This window comes from Equus asinus, chromosome 10, assembly GCF_041296235.1.
Source record: "Equus asinus isolate D_3611 breed Donkey chromosome 10, EquAss-T2T_v2, whole genome shotgun sequence".
Lineage (NCBI taxonomy): Eukaryota > Metazoa > Chordata > Mammalia > Perissodactyla > Equidae > Equus > Equus asinus.
This window is the reverse complement of record NC_091799.1, coordinates 42,694,149-42,716,435: the sequence shown is the minus strand read 5'-3', so window position 1 is coordinate 42,716,435 and position 22,287 is coordinate 42,694,149. Positions and strand designations below refer to the sequence as shown.

General features: G+C 41.2%; 1 protein-coding gene across 4 annotated transcripts in view; it reads right to left on the bottom strand.

Annotated features, from left to right (window-relative positions):
• Window positions 1–7,684: 7,684 nt before the first annotated feature.
• Window positions 7,685–22,287, bottom strand: part of ERP44 (endoplasmic reticulum protein 44) — a 77,214-nt gene continuing 62,611 nt past the window's right edge. For all 4 annotated transcript variants that reach the window (XM_014842230.3, XM_014842231.3, XM_070519129.1 and 1 more), the window contains 4 exons: window positions 20,136–20,247; window positions 19,022–19,163; window positions 10,212–10,314; window positions 7,685–8,264 (listed from right to left, as the gene is read on the bottom strand). In XM_014842230.3, coding sequence (XP_014697716.1) covers window positions 8,163–8,264; window positions 10,212–10,314; window positions 19,022–19,163; window positions 20,136–20,247 — 459 coding nt within the window. In that variant the 3' untranslated portion in view covers window positions 7,685–8,162. The remainder of the gene's footprint in view (window positions 8,265–10,211; window positions 10,315–19,021; window positions 19,164–20,135; window positions 20,248–22,287) is intronic.

Genomic DNA, 22,287 nt, shown 5'->3' with positions numbered 1-22,287 from the left:
ACCATTGTCCAGCTCCTGTGAGAAACTTGATTAATAAATATTTGAGAAAAACACTCAAGAGTACATGTTATCCATATATTTCTCAAATACTTGAGATTTTCTTATATTAAGGTTCATCACTGAAAAGATGTTTTCCTGGGTTTCATTAATTTAATCCCCTAAAGATGTTTTCCGTTTTATTGTTAAACCCTTGGTGTTAGCAAGGGTCAGCACAAGAAAAGGCCCAACAGTGAGAATTTCTACAAATTCTGTAAAGCTCACTGAATTTGTTTATTGATTATGTTGCTGAGTGGTGCTTGTATAAGGAAACATGCAATAAATTCACTCATTCAGCAAACATTGAATGAACGCCTGTTGTGTGTTGAGTGCCGTGGCCAGAGAAAAATGTTAGACCTATAGAATCTCCTCTTGTAAACCATTCAGACTGACGGATTCAGATATCTAAAGCAAGTAAAACATGGTAAGTACCCTGCAAGAGGAATGAACAGAGTAATCTGAGGGCACAGGGACTGGAGCGACCAGCTTTGCCTGGAGAAGAAGGGGGAGGCTTTGCGGAAGGTGTGGGATTGGAGCAGCACCCTGGAAAGAATATGCCTGACTCAGGACGGTTGTGGGCCTTCGAGTGGTAGAGGAATTGCATGTACAAAGGGCTCAAAGCATGAAAGAGCAGAGTGCTTAGAGAAAGCCGAAGAATTAAATGCTGTGAGTGACTAGGCTGGTTAGATGGAAATATAGGCTACAGTGATTATATAACTTTTTAATTTAATGATTCTTTGTTTAAAGGAATTAGTGTATTGGTTTGTATCAGATAAGACTGTTATAACCCTCTGAGTTCGTTTTGCCTTCGTTGCCAAGGAAGTTAGTAATAAACCTCACATTTGCCTGGGCTCTTGGTGTATTTGGCATATTTGCTTTCCTTTCCCACGTGTAGGAAATGATTTGTGCTTTCTTGCCTCTCTGCTGTGAGATCCCCTGCTTAATACTGAATGCCTGCTTTCTTCCTGTCCTGCTATTCACTCCGTAAATATTTACTGAAACCCACTGAGAAAATAGTCATAAAATTTACCTTTTAACGTCCAAGACCTTCAGTCCAGTTTTCCATCTCTATGTGAATATTTCTTGGTCACTGCAATTCAGTGGCTCCCATTTTGACTTGTGGCTAATTCTGCAATGTTTTACAATTTCATAAGTATAAAATTCTTTCATTCACGATGGTGTGATCTCCTCAACTAGACTGTGAGCTTCTTTCAAGGCAGGGACCGTATCACCTGCTTCTTGGGGTATTTCCTGGCATGACACAGTGATGAGAAGGGGAAAAGAAATGACACCCCTGTTTAGTGACTCCCAGATGATGAGTGATGAGCTCATAGCATGTGTGTTGGGCCATCTTTCACGGATATGTATTGAAATGTGAAAAAGCTTTCTAAGACATATCAAACCTTTGCTTGGTACTCATTTTTGTATATTAACATAGGAATGAATAACACAACAGAAGAAATCTGGAAAACATCTCTAGGACTTGGAAGTCATGAAATGAAAATTTCAGAATTTGGAGGTAAAGATACTTCTATCCCTTTTTTGAATTAAAAGTCATGACTTGGAAGAGAGAGGATATAGGACCTGAATTACTGAAGAAATGGTGTGGAAAAATTGGGTTGAGCTGTCTTAATGATAGGATTAGTGGGGTCAGAATAGTAGGGACCCAAGAAGGATTTAGAATCGGTTGACCTGGTATTGAAACAGAGTAGCAGCAGGAATGGAATTGCTCTGCCAGGCTAGCAGAGCTTGGAATTAGCAAAGGCGGCCCTGAAGTTAGGAAGTGGGCATCTGGTAGGATCTGAACCAAGGTCTCTAATACTCAGGTTCACATACTGATTCCACCAAAAGCCTCTCAATGAGTTGATAGGAATGAAAAGGAATAAAATGCTTGGCACTTAATAATTCTCCATAGACTTTTGTTCCCTTTCTTTCCTCTCTGGGTTTTGTTTATGAATAACAGGTTGCTGCTCTTATCTGGATTAGGGTGCGGGTCAACAACTCAGGACTTCCTCAGCCCTTGCCTCCCAGCTTACCCACCTCCCCGGTGACACCTTGCCCATCTCACAGGGTGGTCACGAAGATTAGAAGAATTAATGTATGTTAAGTGCCTAGAATGGAGCCTGGCTCATAGTAACTGTAGAAATGTTAGTTGCTACTATTATTGTTGTAATTTACTATTATTATTTTCTCCCAAAGTTTAAAGGAAAGGCATATTAATGGAAAAGTATCACGTACCCACCAGAATAGTGTTAGGAAAACACCTAAAATGAGTGGAGACTTGATAAAAATAGCAAGAATTCTTAAAATGACTTTTTAAAGAGGCTTAATCGTTAAGAAGGTGGTATAATGATGACAGAAGCCTGGTAGAAGGTAAATCTATCTTTTTCATCTCTATTACGAATGGCATCAAAACATGAAAACGTGTGAGATCTGGTTAGGAGGCGGGCGATCAGACAGCCCAGGCTGTTTGGGACAGTCTTGATTTACATCTCGTCCTGGTGAAATTGTCACTCCCTCTCACGCTCAAATGTCCTGGTTTGGATGAAAAAAAAAAATTATATGGTCACCCTAGATATAAGGGCAATGAAAATAAGTGTGGAGTTACAAAAAAAAAAAAGGCATCTGTGTTTTAAAAGAATTGTTTCTAGGTTCAGATAAGAAAACATCTGAAAGTTAGTGGGAACTTGTAGATGTGATTGTGAAGCACTACCAGGAATCTCTGAGGAACCAGCAAACAGAAGAGGGGTCAGAACACTGAGCTTGGGCAAAACTCTCAAATTTAAGGGGGTGTATTTGGATTCCAGAAGCCACAGACCAAGGAACTTACCTTCTAATCCTAGGAAATTTCTGAAATGGGCTAGGAAACAATATTTTAAGTCAGAAAGCCATGGTCATTATGAAGACATGAAGAATTAGGAATTAAGAAGAACTGGTAAGTCCAAATAGACGCGCTGTTCTCTCCCCCTCACTGTGTGCACAGCCAGGGATGCCCTGCTATTGCCCATCTTGGGCAGTGGTTAGGGCAAGAAAACAATCATAGCATCAAGCTTTCAAGATTGATCTGATTCTATCCAGGAAGTTTATGCACGGCATTAGGAGAGTGGGCATACAGCTTCCTCCATGGCACCCATCCCAATAAGTCAAACACATGAGACACAGCACAGATAGGCAACTACATGGTCATTTACCCGAGTGGTCAAATTGGGAGAGAAGCAGGGCAGCAATACCTAGCAATACTTTGCTGTACGGTAAGATACTAATAGAGAATAACGACAGCCTCTATTAATGTAATTTTCTTGGAAGGGAGGAGCCGATGTGTTTAGGAAAGTACAGCTCTTTCTGTTCCTAGCCAAGAAGCTACTTCCTATAGGAAGGCTCCCGACACCCAAAGTTATGCACACATCTGTGTGCCCCTGTGGTTAGCTCACAGCATAGCTCCTATAACTTTCTATTATAATCGTCTTTTTACCTGTCTGTTTTGCTCTTTCACTCAACTTTGAGCTCCATGATGCTAGGAGCAGTCTCTTCTTCACTGTTGTATCCATAGCCTGGCAACAGTAGATAATAAATGTTTGCTGGCTGGTAAGTGTATGATGTTTTGTAAACCACACATGGTATTTTGTCAACTCACTATAGTCTGTCCTTCCACAAGGCTGGGTGACTAAGCCAAGGGTCAGGTCTACCGCACAAAAAATGTGCAGTGTTCGTGAGAAACTTACCAGCACCTCTGTAGGACTCTGCATTGCCCAAGAGGGCACTCAAATGTCATTCTGATAGCGTAAGATTTTACACTGTTCCAGACCAAAACTCTTAGGACCCCATAGCCAATTCAGGATATAGGAATAAAGGTGACTAGATATCAGATAATTGGGATTCACGGATGAGCCAGCAGAATGCATTCCAGTTGTGGTGATGCTTTCTTCTTTATTCATTCATTTGTTCACTTATTTATTATGTAATTTGGCTTTTTTCCCCATCAGATTTATTGATCACCTGCAGTGCTCTAGGTTGCTGGGGATACAAAATGTGTACATGGTGATAAGGAAAAGGGACGTATGTACTTCCAACTGTGTATTAGACTCGGTACTCTCAAACTTGTAAATAAAGGGCCGTGGGACCACAGGGATGTAACTGTCCTGGGCGTTGAAGGCTGGATGGAAGGAATTTACTAGCCGAGGGAGAGGACAGCGGCCTTTTAGAGAAGCACTTGCTAAGCTGCACTCTTCCTCTTCCAGGGACCCAAAACCTATCGTCTAAGGGCGAGCCAGCCCCTCCCCAGGGTGCTCTACCAGAGGGCGCTCTGACCCTTCAGCTGAAGGCCAGGAGCGAGTTATCGGCACATGGATTCGTATAGCTTCCCATTCTGATTCAAGTACAGTTAATCTAAAAACGAACTTTAAAATTGGAAAAAACTAGTGACTCTGGTTATCTGGATTCTGAGTAAAATGTTCACAAATATGATATTATTTATGACAAAGTGAATTAGTAAAAAGTCTCAAGTATAGAAATATTTAATAAATATAGTTTTATTACTTGGAAATACATACAAAAATGCCAACACAGCTAAAAAACAGTTGCCAAGCAGAGGTCCTATTCAACCTGTTTTAATGAACACATAAAACAGTTATGATCAGCATAAAACAATGTAAATCCTGAAACAACGTATTGTCCTCAGGGGTCTTTAAATATTGGGCTTAAAAACTGATTACTGTTTTATTCTTTATACCTATTTAAATTCTTTCCCCCAAGCATAGACTAGTAACATTTCAATTTGGTTCAGGAGATGTTTTATTTAGACAAAGAGCTAAAGCTATTTATTATTTTGAAAACTGCAACACTTGTTTGTCCCTTTCCAGCCTTCTGTCACCTTACATTCTCAAAAATTCCCAGTAGTTGCTAACAGAAAGCATTTGCAACTTCCAGCAGCTTCTGGGATACGAAAGTTTGGGCCTAAGGGCCCTGAAATTATTTAAGGTGGCAAGATGTTTTTTACTTCTCATTTCTGTGATTTTATGTCATTTTATTTTTGTCCAGCCAGACTGTTTCTCCTTGTCAGAGGAAAAATGGAGTTATTCTGCTTCTCCTGTTAATCCATTACACTCCTTTATCCATTCTTCTTTTTGCCCTCAGGTTTTTTTTTTTTAATGCCTTCTTGGCAACCTTAGCATTTTCTGCAAATTTAAACTCATTTTGAGCTTTAACATTTCGAGCACTTTGATATTTCTGTCCTCTTTTTGGCCTTTATTATGCCAGTTTTTCCTTCTTTTGTACATGATCTTTGACAACTTCAGCAGGGCTCTCTATTAGATGCTTTAGATGCCTGGTCTTTATCTTCCTCTCCACGTTCATTTAACCTATAAAAATCTGTTCAGAATTTCATCTAAAGAAAGCTTTCCTCCTTTTATGGTCCCCCTCACTACTGGAACAATTTTGGAGAAACTGGCAAAGGCAGCAGGCTCACAAGCAGAAGGGCCTGCTTCTAGCTTTGGTTTTGTGACTCAGCTGTGCTCTTCAGTTTAGTCGTGCACCCTTTCTCTTCACAGCTGAGCCTGAGGCCCAGAGTAGACTGGATAAAACGAGCAGACTTCTGCCTGTACTCTTCTCTGATTCGTGGTTCAGAGGGAAGAAGTCTAAATTGCAAGTTCTAGATTCCTGAAAGTTCTCTCTATATATCCAGCTGGTGACAAATCCCTATGGCATTGATGTCTTTGCCATCTCTTTTATCTACTCCATCTCTGCTGTCACTGTCTTAGTTCTGGCCATTCTCTCTCCTCTGCTGGACTCATTTTATCATACTTAGACCTGCTGCCACAGTATTCTTTCTCAAAATTAAATATGAACATACTTTCTTGCTTTAAATCTGTTGCTGGATCTCTGCTGCCTGTGAGAGATAGTGCATACCCCTTAGTTTGTGAGATCCCTGCGTAATCAGCTCCTGTTTCTTTCTCCAACTTCCTGCCTTGTTCTCCTAGCCGCAGGCCTCCCTTTCTCCCCCATACACTATCCCTATGGCAAGAACTTATTTTCTTTAACCCATTTTGCTGTTTTACATGTGAGCTTGTTAATGACTTTTTATAAAATTGGGCACCAAGCCCTGATGAGTGCTGAGTCCTTCAGGGAGTACAAAAATTACCTTAGGTCACTTTGCATCTCATTCATTTAACAAACATTAGATGATGACTACTAAGAGTCCAGAAATGCTAGACACTGGAGATATAGACATAAAATTCAGTATCCTTGCCTTCAATGGCTTCCACAATCTAGAGCAGTCAATGACAGGGCAGGGCTACAGCCAAAGTCCCAAAATGCATGAGTGCTAAATAATGCAGCCTCAAATCCTCTCCCCTTTTTAACAGCCACTCAATTATCTTAGATCACATTGATCATGTGTTTCTTAAGGCCTTTTTCATAATAACCACTCTCAAGCCAGCTCTGCAACCAAATACTTGAGTGTTATCTTTTGTTTATTATTTTTTAAAGCCAATTACAGGGTTACAGATTTATTCCAGTTCATTGCATGTGCTGCGTTTGGTTTTGTGTGCTAGCTTGTTGAATGTCTGTGAATTTTCATTCTGACTCCCTCAGGTTTGCTCCATCCTCTGACCTGAAGACTGCAACTCTGACTTCAGAGTTATTAAAAGCATGAAGAGAAGGAACTAAGGCCCAGCCTTTAGGAAGCTCTGTCCTACTTTTCTAGTTCATCTGGTAAAATATATTAAACATGCCCCTTATCACCTTATTAACAACATTTATTATTGTGAATGAAATGATGGATAAGTCATGCATAACTAAGAAATCTAGGGTGCTTTTTAAAAATAACAATCATTAAATATTATAAATATTCACTTTATTTTAAAAGAATTAGAAGATGTTACATATATTACATACTACATATAATGGCACAGGTCAGCCTTTTAAGCTTAAAAATAATCTTTCCCCAAACTGGGATTGACTTAGACTCCAAGTATAAAATGACTCTTGGCCGATAGCACCAACCCAGGCCCAGAGGAAAGCCAGTTTCGAACCTGTCTGTCCACTGGCGCTGGGCTTCCTGATATGACACCGAGGGGCCTCTCCCTCTGGTTTTGCTCCCCGGCGCTCCTGAGGCCTGGCACAGGGACCCATGGGACTGTGCACCACAGGCCGGGGACATCAGGAGGTCTAGAGGTGGGAGGGTCCTCTAACAATTGTACACATGGGAAAAATTAAAAGGGTATGTGCCTTACTGTCTTTGTTTTTTATCTATACAACTATAACAAGAGTCTACAAGAGAGAAGATTAGAATTACTGAAATACAATTTCTCTGCTGGTTTTTCTCTTTGGAAATTGAAGTGTCATGATAGGAAGAGCCTTAAAAGTCAGTTCAGTACTGGTAACCTGCTCCACTAGTATCTCCCTCTCCCAGATTTAGGTATAATTCGAAGTTTTAAATGCCATCCATATGCCACTTTGTTAGACAAACACATAGAAATTTAATAACACTTTTCATTTTTTTTTCTTAAATCATAAGGACAATCCTGCCAAATGTTCTGGCTTATGGCTCTCCTCCTCTTCATAGTATGTTTAAGTTACACATTAAGAATCCAAAAAGTACCACTATGGGATTTTCATAAGAATATCCGACCAGTCAGTAAAACACAGTACACAGTGTGAAAATTTTAATTTATTCCCCTCCCAAGTATCCAGAATATATACCCCCTTAGCTTTGAGAAATGTGATAATGAAAATACCAACAGGATTGATCATACGTAAAGAAAAGAAAGACAAGCACATCCTACATGGGAAACATCCCTAAGCCCTCCCTAACCTAGGAGTGCAGGTCAGTGGTGTGTTTCTGGCAATGTCACCTTTCAATTGATTTATAAAAACTTTACAGGACAGATTTAAAGCAAAGGTAGGCCTCTGATTTTTATTTTTTTAACCCTAGCAGATTTTTAAAAAGAGGCTATATTAAATGACAATGCATTTTGAGTCAGGGGGAGAAAAAAAATTAAAAACCCAAAACTTCTTTCAGTTTATTCAAAATAAAAATACACATAGAATTATGAAAATATAGGTTTACTATTTCCACCACGTAAGTTGATGCTGCTGTTTGAAAGGCTTGCAAATTGTTTTTCAAGTTTTTAAAGCTCATCTCGATCCCTCAATAAAGTATACCTATATTCGCTGGGCGCTAGCTTCTGGAAGGAGCTCTCAGGTGGGCTGCTTGCTACATCTTGGACTTGCTACAAAAGAAAGAATAAAACATTTTCATATCAATAGAATTTATGGAGTTAAAGTATTTCAGTAAGAGTATTAGATGAATGGTAGTTGCCCTATAATTATTTAATTAATAATCAATAAAACATAACTACTGTGTGCCAAAGACAAGAGTTCAGTTTGAAATCTTGCTTTCCCCATTTCACACGCCCTTGTTCAGATTCTCAGGGGCAGCGCTGCCACAGAGCCATTAGCTGTGGGCCTGTGGACAATTCCTGAGGTATGGTGGAAGGAAACAAAATGCCTGACTCCTGGGTGCTTTCCTAGAATATTCTGTAGAGGCAGCACGACCCTAAACTGGCCCAAACCTTTCCCCCTTACAAATGACTGCTAAGGGGATTAAAGGCACCCACTCTGTAGATGGAGCTGTTATTTAGCAATTACCTGGATGCCAGAAATTGTCAAAACTTAGTTGACATAAGGAGGAAAACAAACACTTCAATACTACAAGACAATTGCGGTAGGATTTTACTTGTGCATCAATGGTAGACAGAAATAACACAGCGGAACTGTAAGAGTGACTTCCAAGAACTCTAAAGAAGAGGCAGTGGAGTCTGTCCTCTCTCTCCACACCATGAACTCCCCAAAAGCAAATGACTGTCATTGCTTCCATCTCCCCTATAGTTAGCACAGGCACAGAGGGCGTGTGTTCAACGCCCCTCATCACGGCACACTCCCATCGCCATGGGAAGCACTGCGTCTGTGAACATCCCCTTTGACTTTGTCATGTTCCCCTCCCCCAATATACTAATTTATTTTTTGTTGAGATATATGTTTGGTTTAATTAAGCTGAAATTACATTACTATAAAACGTGTTTGGTGCCTACTATGTATTAGCATGCAAAGATGAATAAATGAAATACGAGGACTTCAGAGGCCAACGAGAAGTTGAAACAAATCAGGATAACGTGATCAGAGTAAGCTACATCTCTTCCTGATCTTATAAAATACTAAACAGATCTACTTTTCTGGGGAAAATAATCACCTTTGGGTTATTGCCAACCAACAGTTTGCCTGCTTCTATAGTTGCTTAAATATCAAAGAAAAATCTGACCCCAGATTTCAAGGAAAAAGCATCCCATCAGATTCCTAAAGGGAACCCTTGACTCTGAACATAATTTGACTCTTAAAGAAAAATTCATTTAATTTTTATTTTTCTTTTATATGTGGAGGTTCTTTGGGAGGAACAGTGGATTGAAGTTCTGGGGCATATGAAATAAGAGGGTTTGGGTATGTATCATCTTCCCTCTCAGTAAAGTGGGAAAAGACATGATACAAATGGATAATGCGTCAAAATGCAAATTTAGGGGTGTTTAACAAAGCAGAAACAACAGAAATTACTTGTAACAGAAGTTACACGGTAGAAACAGTAAAATTCTCAGGTTAAAAAAATATATGCAAACACAAAATTTTGATATAATTGCCAAGCATTCTAAATCTCAAATGGAAAAAAGCTGCATTAAACCATAAGTTTTGAGCGTGACGGATACTGTACTGGTGAGGGCTTGAGGATGGTTCCGCAGGAATACCAAACTCAGTCTCCCAGCAACAGAGGAAGGCGTGAACAATTAATGGAATCCACTGATTTCTTCACTGATCTACCTGCTTCTAATTCCTACCTCCTCCTATTTGAAGCCAACTGTATTTAACCCTTTTATAGCCATATTCTACAGAGAACATACTCAGACCACCTTAGTTTATGGTCAAGAAACTATATTGTAACATTCTTGCAACTTTTCTGAGGGTCTAACATTTTAAAAATTAATTTTAAAAGGAACATAATTTGTATATTATCTAGAGTCTGTTCAGAATTTCTTTACAAAAACTCAAAAGCCTATGCAGAAGGTTTAGATCCTCTTCAGGACTAAGTGAAAAAGAAGAAAACAGTTCCCACTAGGTAACGTGAGTCCTACCTGTCCTGGGGCTGTGTCGGTTGGGTCGGGACCATGGTGGAACTCTCTGTGCAGTTTTCCAGAATGTAAGTCAAATACAAACTGCTTGAGTTTTCCAGGAATTCTAAAACCAAAGTCAAGTAAGAATTTAGCTTAAACTGTTAAAATGCACTTACCTCTATTTTACCAACTTCACAACATTAAAAAAATTTTTTTAAATTTTACCTATAATCCCACTATCCTACCATAACATTACAGGCCAAGTAGAGTATATGTCAAACATTTTTAGGTAATCATAATATCTAGATACTCAGTTTTGTGTTCCAGTTCTTTCCTTTTTTTGGTGAGGAAGATGGGCCCTGAGCTAACATCTGTGCCAATCCTCCTCTATTTTGTATGTGGGACGCCACCACAGTATGGCTTGATGAGTGGTGTGTAGGTCTGCGCCTGGCATCTGAACCTGCGAACCCTGGGCCACCGAAGCAGAGCCTGCAAACTTAACCACTGCGCCACTGGGCCAGCCCCTGGTGTTCTAATTCTTGTTTCAGAGAGATTTTTCTATGCTTATCATTTTAACAGATGAATTAGAGTCTGTTAAGATGCTGTCCTAAAACTTACTTAACCATCCCTTATTGGGCATTTATTTATTTTCCTTAATATATGTAACTAAAAAACTTTTATGTTCTGCAAAATCACACTAAAAATAAGAGGGCTCAAGGGAAAAACAGTGTTAGGGGCTAACCACTTAAAACTCTGTAGCTTTGTAAGCAGAGTACTATGAAGAGCCTAGAACAGGAACACCGGCACCTTCAACCTCCAGCAGCACCTGAGCCCTGTGGCAGCCACGTGGCGCACGGCAGCCTTAACCAGGAGCTTGTACAGTCCTCTTAGAGATGCAGGTCCTTGCCGGCATTCACTGCCAGTAGAACCCGTTTTATCAAAATCATCTAACCAGGGTGTAGTTTATTCACGTTTTTTTCTTAATTAAACACAGAGGGAAATTTCTTCATAACTCCTTCAACCACACAGGCAGCTTCACTGGACAGCTGAACACTGTGAAAAGCAAAGCACTTCTTAAGGCCATGAAACTGGCCTTTTTTGTTGGAGGTCTTCAGACGCCACTAAGGCATCTCTTTAATGATGAAAAATCTTTCTTTGATGGCTTCAAAACATTCTGAGGAAAATAACTATGAACCAACACAACTCACTTTGTGTTGCCATCATTCCCCTGGTGAGCAATCCTGGTGTGGGCCACTCTGCCATCCAGAGACACGCCCTGGGACGAGCAGACCATTATAAAGCCAAACAGATGTCTATACCAGCCCGCTTTCTTTGTAATTACTTCCTTGACTTATATCCGATCAAGTAAGAGCACTGGGTTAAAGAAAAAGAACTTCTGACAAAGTGTGGGCCAATTATACCTGTCAAACATCAGTCAGTTTTTGCTGTTACTTGTCTACCTGTTGGTTCTTTGAAGTCTTGCCAGCATGTTTGTCTTTTTTATTGAAATTCGTTTCACTAACTTGATGAGTAAAAGACACCTGCATTTTAATTTCCATTTCTTCAGAAATTAAGCATTTTTTCCATTGTTTCTTTTAATTTATATTTCTGCTCATATGAATTGTCTGTCTGCCCCTGAGATCTTGGTATTTTTTAATTCATTATTTATTTTAAATAGAAACTTCGTTTTTCATATCTGTTACAAGAATTAAAATACAGGTCCACCAACGCTTTAATTCCTTCAGTAGAACTGACTGACTTTTAAGTCATTACTTTTTGGTAGCAGAGAATAGCTACCTTGTGTTAATATTACAGTTTCTTTGTCTTTTTATCCTCTCCTGAGGCCCTACAAGTGCTGCTGCTTCCCTTCAATAAACTCCCACTGAGCTACGCCAGCCACTAACTTCACTGTAAACCCATTCTGGCTACCCACCAGCTCCAATGCAGCGGAGAGCAGCAGGTGCCAAATGCACAGTTTACAAATACAAATGACTGTCAGGTAGCCGTATCGACAGAGGGCCTCAGAAAGGTTCTCTGGGGCTGAAGAAATTGCACACGCACCAGAGATAAACACTGAGAGGAGATCAATTTAAATTTAATCTGACATCATCTACTGTCACCACAGCAAAGTGCTAAAATACATCCATTCAATTCAAAGACGCAGACACAGTCTATGATGTTTAAGATACAGCCCGTTAGATGATTATTTTATAAAGTCCAAAGATGATGACAACCAATACAGTGTGAATTGCTTCTGCTAGTCAAGAAATACCTTCTATTTAAATCATAGATGTAACAAATACAGAGAGAACACTCAAAACAGATCTTTCGCTTACTTGATTTTTTCCCCTTGTCAACAGATGAGGAGAGAGAAAGAACTGTGAGCAAAAGGCAAAGACAGGGAGACAGGACGAATGTGAATTACCGGGGTAGGAAAGCAGACCACGGAAGGGCTCTTACCCGGCTTGTGGCCAGAAACTAGCCATCATTATTAAGTAACGATCAGTGAATCAACAAGAGATTGTCAAGAAAACAGACAACATGGTTATCTGCTAAAAAGGAAAATAAATGGACCTTGTCATGATACATTCAATTATATTTTCACACTTTAGGGCACAGTTTTTCTAATTAGAACACCTCAGTGTTTCCCACCCTCCAAACACTTTTTTGTTTATTATCTCTATTTGTAGGTGATGCAAAATTTAGACACAATGAAATACACAAATGTTAAGTGTATCATTAAACAAGCTTTGACAAATGCATATAAGGTGAGAAGTATTTTCATTATTCTTAAAAATTTACATATAGTAGCATTCACGTTTTTTTGGTGAGGAAGATTGGCTCTGAGCTAATATCTGTTGCCAATCTTCCTCTTTTTACTGGAGGAAGATTGTCACTGAGCTAACATCTGTGCCAGTCTTCCTCTATTTTGTATGTAGGATGCCACCACAACATGGCTTGATTAGTGGTGTGTAGGTCCGTGCCTGGGATCTGAACCCAAGAACCCCAGGCTGCTGAAGTGGAGTGCACAGACTTAAACACTGCACCACCAGGCCGGCCCCTACACTGATTGGTTTTTGAATGTTAAACCAGCCTTGCCCACTTGGTTGCAATATATTGTTCTTTTTTTATATATTGCTGGATTCAACTTCCTAATATCATTCACTACTTTTTAACTCAACTTTTTAACTCAATTATTTGTACAATAATGTAGTACAAACTCCAGGTATCACAGTGTTAAAAAAACACTGTATTTTGCCATTTAAGTTAGTTAACCTCTTTTAGCTTGAGCTTTCTGATCTGTAAAATGAGAACTGCTTTATTTAACTTAATTGTATTGTTTTTATAGTCTAACAGACTTCGATTTGCATCTGAAGATATTATTGCCTATAATAATCATATATAAGTGCCTTAGAATAGCACTTACCATGTATCAGACACTGTTCTAAGAGCTAGAGATACGCACATTCATTTAACAACAACCCTATGAAGTGGACACCATTATTATTCCCATTTTACAGATGAGGAAACCGAAGCACAGAGGTGGTAACAAGTTGCCCAGGTGATGTAACTAGCAGCTAACAGAATGGGATTCGAATCCAAGCAGTCTGGATCTCGAGTCTGAGCACCTAAAAACCAGACTCTTGGCGTTAAAATGGACCTTAACGGTGACTGATTTAAAATTTTCTCCTACCTATTCCTCCAAGTTCTTTATCATTCTTTCCGGTTCCTGGTTTGCTCCCTCCAAGCTCAAGGAGGCAGGCTAACTGTCACAGCAGATGACAAAACTGCTAAATTAGTGAGATACCTGCCCCCCCAGCTTTAGTTTTGCCCTGCCTCTCTCATCTCCTCACCACCACCACCCCTACCCTCACCCCGCCACCAATGCCACAGCTGGCCAGCCGCAGCCCACTGTCCCAGACTGAGCCGTTTAAGGAACTCTGATCATCATTTTCAGTGACTTGGTGATCTGGGAGAAATGCCCTAGAGCCCAGAGTTGGGGACCTCAGCACTACAGGAGCCTGGCCCATTTTCCTAGGAGTGACTGAGGCCTGTCCTGCTGCTCTTGCTGTCACTGGGTCCCGGGGGCAGCTTCTAAGGACTCTGTGGGTAAGGGTAGGGTACTTGCTGGCCACGATGTTTAGAAGGTGAATTTCCCCGGAAGCGCTTCAGCAGTCTCAGACCACACCATCATTTATTCTCTTCTCGGGGCTGCTGAACATCTCCTAGATCTGCCTTTAGATGCTCTTAGGTTCCGAAATTGCCCCCCATTCTTCTCCTGTCTGTCTGTAAAATCTACTCCATTATGCACGGCAAGACACCAATCTCATCAAACTACAGAAAACAACTACGCATTCCTAGATCTGATGTCGTTTCAGGTCCTAGTCAGCAGCCTCTTCAGACATCTCACGCTCACACGCTCACCGCTGTTTGTGTTCTGAAAGTCTCACTGCTTTGGCATTACGGTTCTGAGCTGGGCATTTGGGGATTCAGGACACTCTGGCGTGAATCCTTGCCCCGCCACTACTCAGCGGTGTGGCCTTGCTGGGCCTGTTACCTCCCTACACCTCAGCTTCTCTGAGATACGGAAGAGGCACATAGAATACCCACCCCCACGCCGCCCTCTGGCATTGGAGGAGACCGTGCACCATAAATCTCTCTCTCTCCTGACCACAACCATACTTCCTCTAGTTGACCCCAGAAATGCTGAGTTACTAAGTAAAAGTAAAAGTAATTATAGTAATTTATGGAAACTGCTTATCATTTAAGCCTTAATTACCATGCAGCACAATAACAATTACGCAAGCCATTAAATGTGTCAGATTCACTCTGCTGTATGTTTTATTTGATTTTTAACACTAACATCTATTCACATAGGCTCAGTTTGTAGCTCACACAGCATGTGCCTCCTTACAATTAAAAAAATATTAGCGAGAACAGTGCCTAGAAGGGGGAATCAGGCACCTAAGGGAGAAATTAAAGAAGTAATTTGTTTCAAAGAGCTTCAAATATAGTCCCTTTTCTTATCTCCCTCCCTACCCACAGGACTAAACATGCACCGGATGGGAGAGGACCATTTCTCATTTCCAGATTTCTTTGGGGAATCTTACTGGCTGTTTTCTTTTCGCAGCAGGGCATAAGCACCATGCTGCCAGCCGGTAGATGAGCTTTTCTTGCTCCAGTGCCCATCTCTTGGCCCAGCTGACTAAGAGGAGGGGGCCTCGGTCATGTGATAAAGAATATGACCACTTGTGCAATTAGAAGTGCTGAAGCATTTTAAATCTGACTTCAGAAGTAGAGGAGAAACCTTCAAGACAGCCAGGAGGGAATTCCCCACAGGTTTCCTTGGTGTGTAACACAACATACCTAGGAATAAAGCCAAAGTTGGGGATAGTCTGGTGGCTGATCAGTAAACCTTACCTGAGTCAGCATTCTGGTGACTTCTACCAATTGGAGACTTTATAATTAGGGCTGTACGTTTCTAGTGAAAGGGAAGAGGTCAATAAACAACCTGAGATTTATCCACTACTAGAGGTGGTCAAATGTACTTCCTGATAAGACTTCTCATCAACGACCCAGGAGGCAGGTAGCAGTTTAATGCCAAGCCCAGTCACTCCGCCTGGCAGCTCCCGCAGCGAGCCCAGCCACTAGAACAGCTACCCTCCCTCCTTTAGCGTGGGTTTGCGGCGTGAGGAATCAGGCCTGTGAAGAAGTGAGAGGAAGAGGACACCCAACCAGCTCAGACCTCTCTGTTTAGCCCACAGTCAATGCTCCCATGCTCGCTAAGGGGACTACAGGAGTACTGACGTTAAAGAAATGCCGGGCTGTCAGGGAGACCTGGATCTTTAACGTAGATTTCTGGGTACAACTCGTCCTCCTTTCGAAATCCAGCACAGCCCCGCCCTCTCAATTGTCCCTCCCCTCCTCACTCTCAGCCCATGATCTTGCTTCCTGAGGCAGAGCGGAACACAAGGACCAGACAGGACCCTCAGCAGCTTCTGCTGCTGTCGCTAACACCACAGCCCACAAACAACTCCAGGGAACTCTGCACCTGGCTTTCCCCCCTCTCACTGAAGAGGAAGAAGGCACTGCCTCTCCTCTGCTCCTCACGCCCTCGATGCCCTTCACGGCTTTGCTTCATCAATTAGCCCCAGCTGCCTGTCTCTTCAGGAACGCCTCAGCCCATGGGATTCTGTCCCCCAAGCAGTTAATCATGTTCAGTTCCTTGTCCCTAAGGGAGGAGGAAGGTGACCAAAGCTACAACTTGACTTCATCCTGTCTCTCTGGAGCTTTCCCTCTGTTTTTCTTTCCCTTTAGAGGCTAGCTTCTTGCAAGAATTTTCTATCAAGTCTTCATTTCCTCACCAGGCACTCTTCAATTCATTGCAATACAGCCTTTTTTGGTCAAATCTAACAGATGCTTCATCCTTAGGTTCTGGTTGAGCCTTCCTGTTAAAAGTGCCCCTCCCTCAAGTACCGTATTACTCTTTTCTGGTTTTTCTTTCACTTTTTTGATTCCTCCTCCTCTTTAGTCTTTCGCACATGTTCCTTCTGTCCCCCCTTAAATGTTGGTATTTATCCGAGTTCCATTCTCACCCCTGTTCTAGGTCATCACATCTGTTTCAATCACTTCAGCTACAGCCTCATGTGTTCAAGACCCAGCCCTTATCTCACTGTCGCATCCCAGAGCCACGTAAACTCCCTGCTGGACACGCTTCTCCTTCGTGGCGCACGGGCACCTCAAATTCAATATGCCAAGAAAGGGAACTCATTTTCTTTACCAGAAGGCTGCTCCTGCACTGAGTCGCAGGCTCTGTTAATGGCGTCACAGCCCAGTCAGCTGTCCACGTCAGATTCCCGGCCCTCACTGCTGTCCTTCCCCTCCCCCATTTACTAAGAGACCGTCTACTCCACCCACAAAGCGTCCCGAGATTCCTGCTTCTCTCTAGCTGTGGTGCTACTGCCAGAATTCAGCGAATTCATTCCTTCAAGGGTCGTCTACTGGTTATCTATCATCAGCTCTTGCCTGCGTTACTGAACAGTCTCCTAGATTCTATTTGGACCCCTTCTAATCTATTCTCCACTTTGCAACGAGCGTGATCTTTAAAAACCAATCCCCTGATTAAAACTCTTCATTGGCTCTTCATACTTTCTAGGATAATGTGTAAAACCTCCTCAACACAGCATATGAGGGCTTGCGTGAGCTAGCTTTTGCTTACTCTCTTGACCTTATCCCTCAGCACTCCCCCCTCCTGTCCACTTGTGTTCAGCCAACAGTCTCTGTACTTGTTTCTGCCAATGTCCCCTTTCTCCAAGCCTAGTGTCCTTCTCACCTCCACGAGAAACTTCTAGACAACTTTAGGACCTACCTTAGGCATCAACATCTCCAGAAACCTTGGATCAGCTACCTCTCTGCTGAACTCTGCCAGAGCACTTATCACGTCATAAGACACAATGCCTGTTACCTTGTTGTCTCCGCTCTCTACTCGGTTGTGAGTTCTTAGTAAACTTCAAACCATTGGTTTATATCGCTTGGTTTATATTATACAGTGACTGTCATACAGAAGATCTGGGTAAATATTTCATGAGTTAATAGGCTGAATGGTATTCTTTTGAGTGTAGGTAAAGTAAAAACAGCTAACGTTCATTAGTACTTTATAACACAGGCACCATCTCTCATTAATCTTCTTACAATCCCCTTAGGTAGGTCGTACTGTCAACCGTATTTTAAGTGTAAAGAAACAAGAACAGAGACGTTAAGTGACCTGCCCAAGGCAGGACTCAAATCGAGGCCTCCTATATGTTAGGACTGAGAATCTTCTATCAAACAACCACATCTCTATTGAAATATTTAAAAGTGACTGAGGTAATTCATTCTGCAATAAGACTTCAAATGATCCTATAAGTTGCAATTTAATCTTTGGACATAAAAAAGGGCACTTAAATGAATTTTAAAAAGGTCTAATATGAATTAATACCTGTATTGCTTAAAATTTTCATATATGAAGAAATGTCCATTTTTAACCATTGTATTTAACATCTTAGATGATAAAAAATTAATTATCTGTGGTAGTTATAGAGTTTATATTTTTATTAATACTGTGAACAGCTGAGAGTGGAATCAGAAGGCTTATCTGCTCTTGGGAAGGCTCATGGCTGTATGCCCTTAGAAATGCCTGGCCACAGCCATCTTCCAGCTCTTAAATAATGTACCACTAATGTTCTTGTTAGACAGTCACAAATAAGCAGCAATGTCACCAATTTCCTTTAACCTCACCTAGGATTATAATCTACTTTCCTTGACCTGCTGACAAAGACCAAACTCAATTCAGAACTAATTTCTCATAGGCCAAAAATTTTCTTTCAGAGATGAATTCCCAAGCATTAGGATCATCTACTGCTGGAATTTCTATAGGGACATATCATAATGCTCATAGTCACACCGTACTCTAGAGTGAAAAAAATTATAACATCCAAATAACAAAGTATTACTGTTCCAACATAGAATTATTTAAATATTCAAATAATTGTTTTAAGCTCATCTTTGAGACACATATCAGTAATTAAAAATCCCAAATGAGGGGCTGGCCCCGTGGCCGAGTGGTTAAGTCCACGCGCTCCGCTGCAGGCGGCCCAGTGTTTCGTTGGTTCGAGTCCTGGGCGCGGACATGGCACTGCACATCAGATCATGCTGAGGAAGCGTCCCACATGCCACAACTAGAAGGACCCACAACGAAGAATATACAACTATGTACCGGGGGGCTTTGGGGAGAAAAAGGAAAAAATAAAATCTTTAAAAAAAAAAAAAAAAAATCCCAAATGAATACTTACAATACATCCCTGAAGTCTCCAAACACATACATGTGCCTAAAGCTGTCAATCGCGATCACTGGGCAGTCTGCTGGAGTTTTCTGGATGTGCAGAAGAGGATGTCTAAATTTGTCACAGTCAGCATGTAAGAAGTTTATTGTACCTTTAAAAGAACCAGAATTTGGAGAGGTAGATGAGAATTTTCTTGATTGTGTTCTCATAAGATAGCAAGTTCATACAAACTGACATACTAAAAGAAACCAACGTGCTTTAGAGTGATAGAGATCACAAAAACTAAAACCTAAACATTACACTTAAAAAGGTCGGCTTTTAGTTCTTAGGGCAGGGAGTATGATTTCCTTAGAAATTACATGAACTCAGCCTGAGTGCAAATGCTGTCGTGAATTCCGTTTTCCTTGAGTAGGCGAGCATCTGCTCTGCAGACTGCCCACCTGCGGGGAGCAGCTCCTGACACTGACAGATGAGCTCTTCTCACAGGACCCTCTTCATGGCACCAAGGATTCCCTTCCAGTCCCTACTGGGTGATTTTTCATCTAATTCAACCCCCAAAATATTTACTAAGTGACTAACGTGGGCATGGCTCCGTACAATGCCTTCAGTTTATTTTGTCTGGTTTTCTTCTCTAACCGCAGAGCGAGAGCTGGTGATATCTCGAATTCCTTTCTGATACTTCGGAGAAGTCCACAGAGAACTAGTCAACTTTCCTTCATTTAGAATTAAATGTGAATCAGACTGTGTAAATCCTCTCAACAATATCTTTGGGACTATCTGTTAGACAGGGGCCAGACAAGTATCAAGGTGCTCAAAGTGCCTAAAATTAACACTGACCCCATGACCCCACTTTTCACGCCGTTTGATTTCAGGGATTATTTGATTTGAGGGAGCTAAAACAGTCACAGTTTTTTTTAAAAGCCACTGCTTCATAGTATCTCCCTACTAACGCCTCCCACCCCTGTGTTTACATGTGATTTCCAGGGCTGAGTAGAGTTGAAATAACTCAATACATTTTTAACCCAAATATGTTTATGTCAGTATGAATGTAATGGGGGAGGAAAAAAGGGAGAAAGAAGCAAAGAGAAAGAAAGGATGAAAATAAACACCTTAATCCGTCTACCTTTTTCACTTATTAATTGTCGGGCTACTTCATTCTGAAATATTTCTAAACTTTCTGTATCTTCTTTCATGTGGAAGAGTATGAGAAAAGGCAGTCCTTCTTCTGTCAATTCCTGTAGACAGAAGTAGTCAATGACAATGATCAGGCCTATCCATTCAGTTCTAGCTATTTTCTAGGTAGGAACAATTTTGAACCCAACCCACACAACATGCAACAGTTGGGGAAAAAGGTTCAGTGGTGTGGGAGAAGGAACTCATTGCCTCCACCCAGTGCTCAGAGGACCCACATGTCCTCCCACTCTACTGCAGGAACCAATCGGCCTTAAAGTACCCACTAGGCTGGTCTGGTAGCTGGCAGTGGAAGAAGCTATGACCTTTAAAAAATGAGTTAACGGGGGCTGGCCCCGTGGCCGAGTGGTTAAGTTCGCGCGCTCTGCTGCAGGCAGCCCAGTGTTTCGTTGGTTCGAATCCTGGGCGCGGACATGGCACTGCTCGTCAGACCACGCTGAGGCAGCATCCCACATGCCACAACTAGAAGAACCCACAACGAAGAATACACAACTATGTACCGGGGGGCTTTGGGGAGAAAAAGGAAAAAATAAAATCTTTAAAAAAAAAAAAATGAGTTAACCAAAGGAGGAACTATGCTGGTTCTTTATCAAGATGTTGATTTTAGGGTAGGGCAAACATGATAAGCATTTTCAGTCTTAAGAGATAACACTGAAAAACTGAATGTACCAGCAATAAATAAATCTAACTGATTTGCAAACTTAGGTTTTTCTAAGGTTTATTGCAAAAACCACTCCACCTTTGTGAGACCTTACCAAAGCTGAGAAATGTTTCATTCAGAGCAAAAGACAAAAACCTCATAACACAGCCAGTTTTCAACCCATACACAATTTATCAACATTATTAGTACCTGCCACTATATATGTGTATGTTTACACACTCTGTAATATATACATACACAAAAGCACCTAGAAAATTATAAAGTGCATTAAAAATTTGTATTATTGGAGAATAAACAAGAGAAATGTGATGAGTAGACAACAGATTTTAATCATGCATTCTCTCTGACAAATGGTAAGTTCTGACTCATAAGAAAAAGTCCAGAAAGGGCCTCAAAATAAAATTATTTCCGTCAACTATCCTTTTGCGTGTCTCTCTGTAACTTAGGAACTGCCTCAGCAGAAGGCACAAATGTCCTGTTCCTAAAAAAACTGAAACTGGAAGCTATCTTATAGGATAAGAGTTTTCTTCTGGTTCCTATCTCCATATTTAAGCCTGCTACACTCATATACAGGATAAATTATTAAGCTTTTCATCACGTTTACCTCTTTTTTAATTAAGATATAATTCACATACCACAAAATTCACCATTTTTAAGTGTACAGTTTGGTGCAGTTTATTATATTCACCAGGTTTGCAAACATCAACACTGTCTAATTCCAGAACATTTTCATCACTCCCAAAAGAAACCCCATAGTCATAAGCAGTCACTCCCATCTCTCCTCCTCCAGCCCCGGCATCACACTGATCATTTAGCAAGCTGATTTAAAACTTCTTCCTCCTCACTTTTTACCTCTTGGGCTCACATTTTTTCTCTCCCCCACACGTTAATTGCCACTACTCCCCATGGTTCTCACTTTGGACTTCTCTGCTCTAGTCTGGCAACTTCCACTAGTTCAACAATCTCCTCACCACCTCTAATTGGGCCCTTATCTGTCTCTCCAAGCCCAGCTCCAGGCCAGGATCCTGGTCTCGATTTCAACTTCCTGCTTACTATCTCCATTTCCAAGTCTAATCAACCCCTTCAAAGCTCACCATTAACGCACAGCCCCTCCTCTTACTTCCCTATTTCCATTAGTACTTCTATTTCTCTTGTAGCCCTTTTGTTTCTGGACTGAAATGCCTCTCCTAGAAAGCGGTCCCTGATTCCACCCTATTTCTTCCAAAGGTGGGAATGAATTTTCTCCCCTGAACGTGAGAACACTTTCTCAGCATCCTCACGTGGCAGGGGACACGTCTTTTTGTAACGTTATCTGTACCTGTGTACTACTGAACTGCAAACCCCATAAAGACAGAGAAGCTTATTTCAGGTCTCTTTTGTTCGCAGATTTTTGTACACAATAATGTGCAATCAACCTATGACT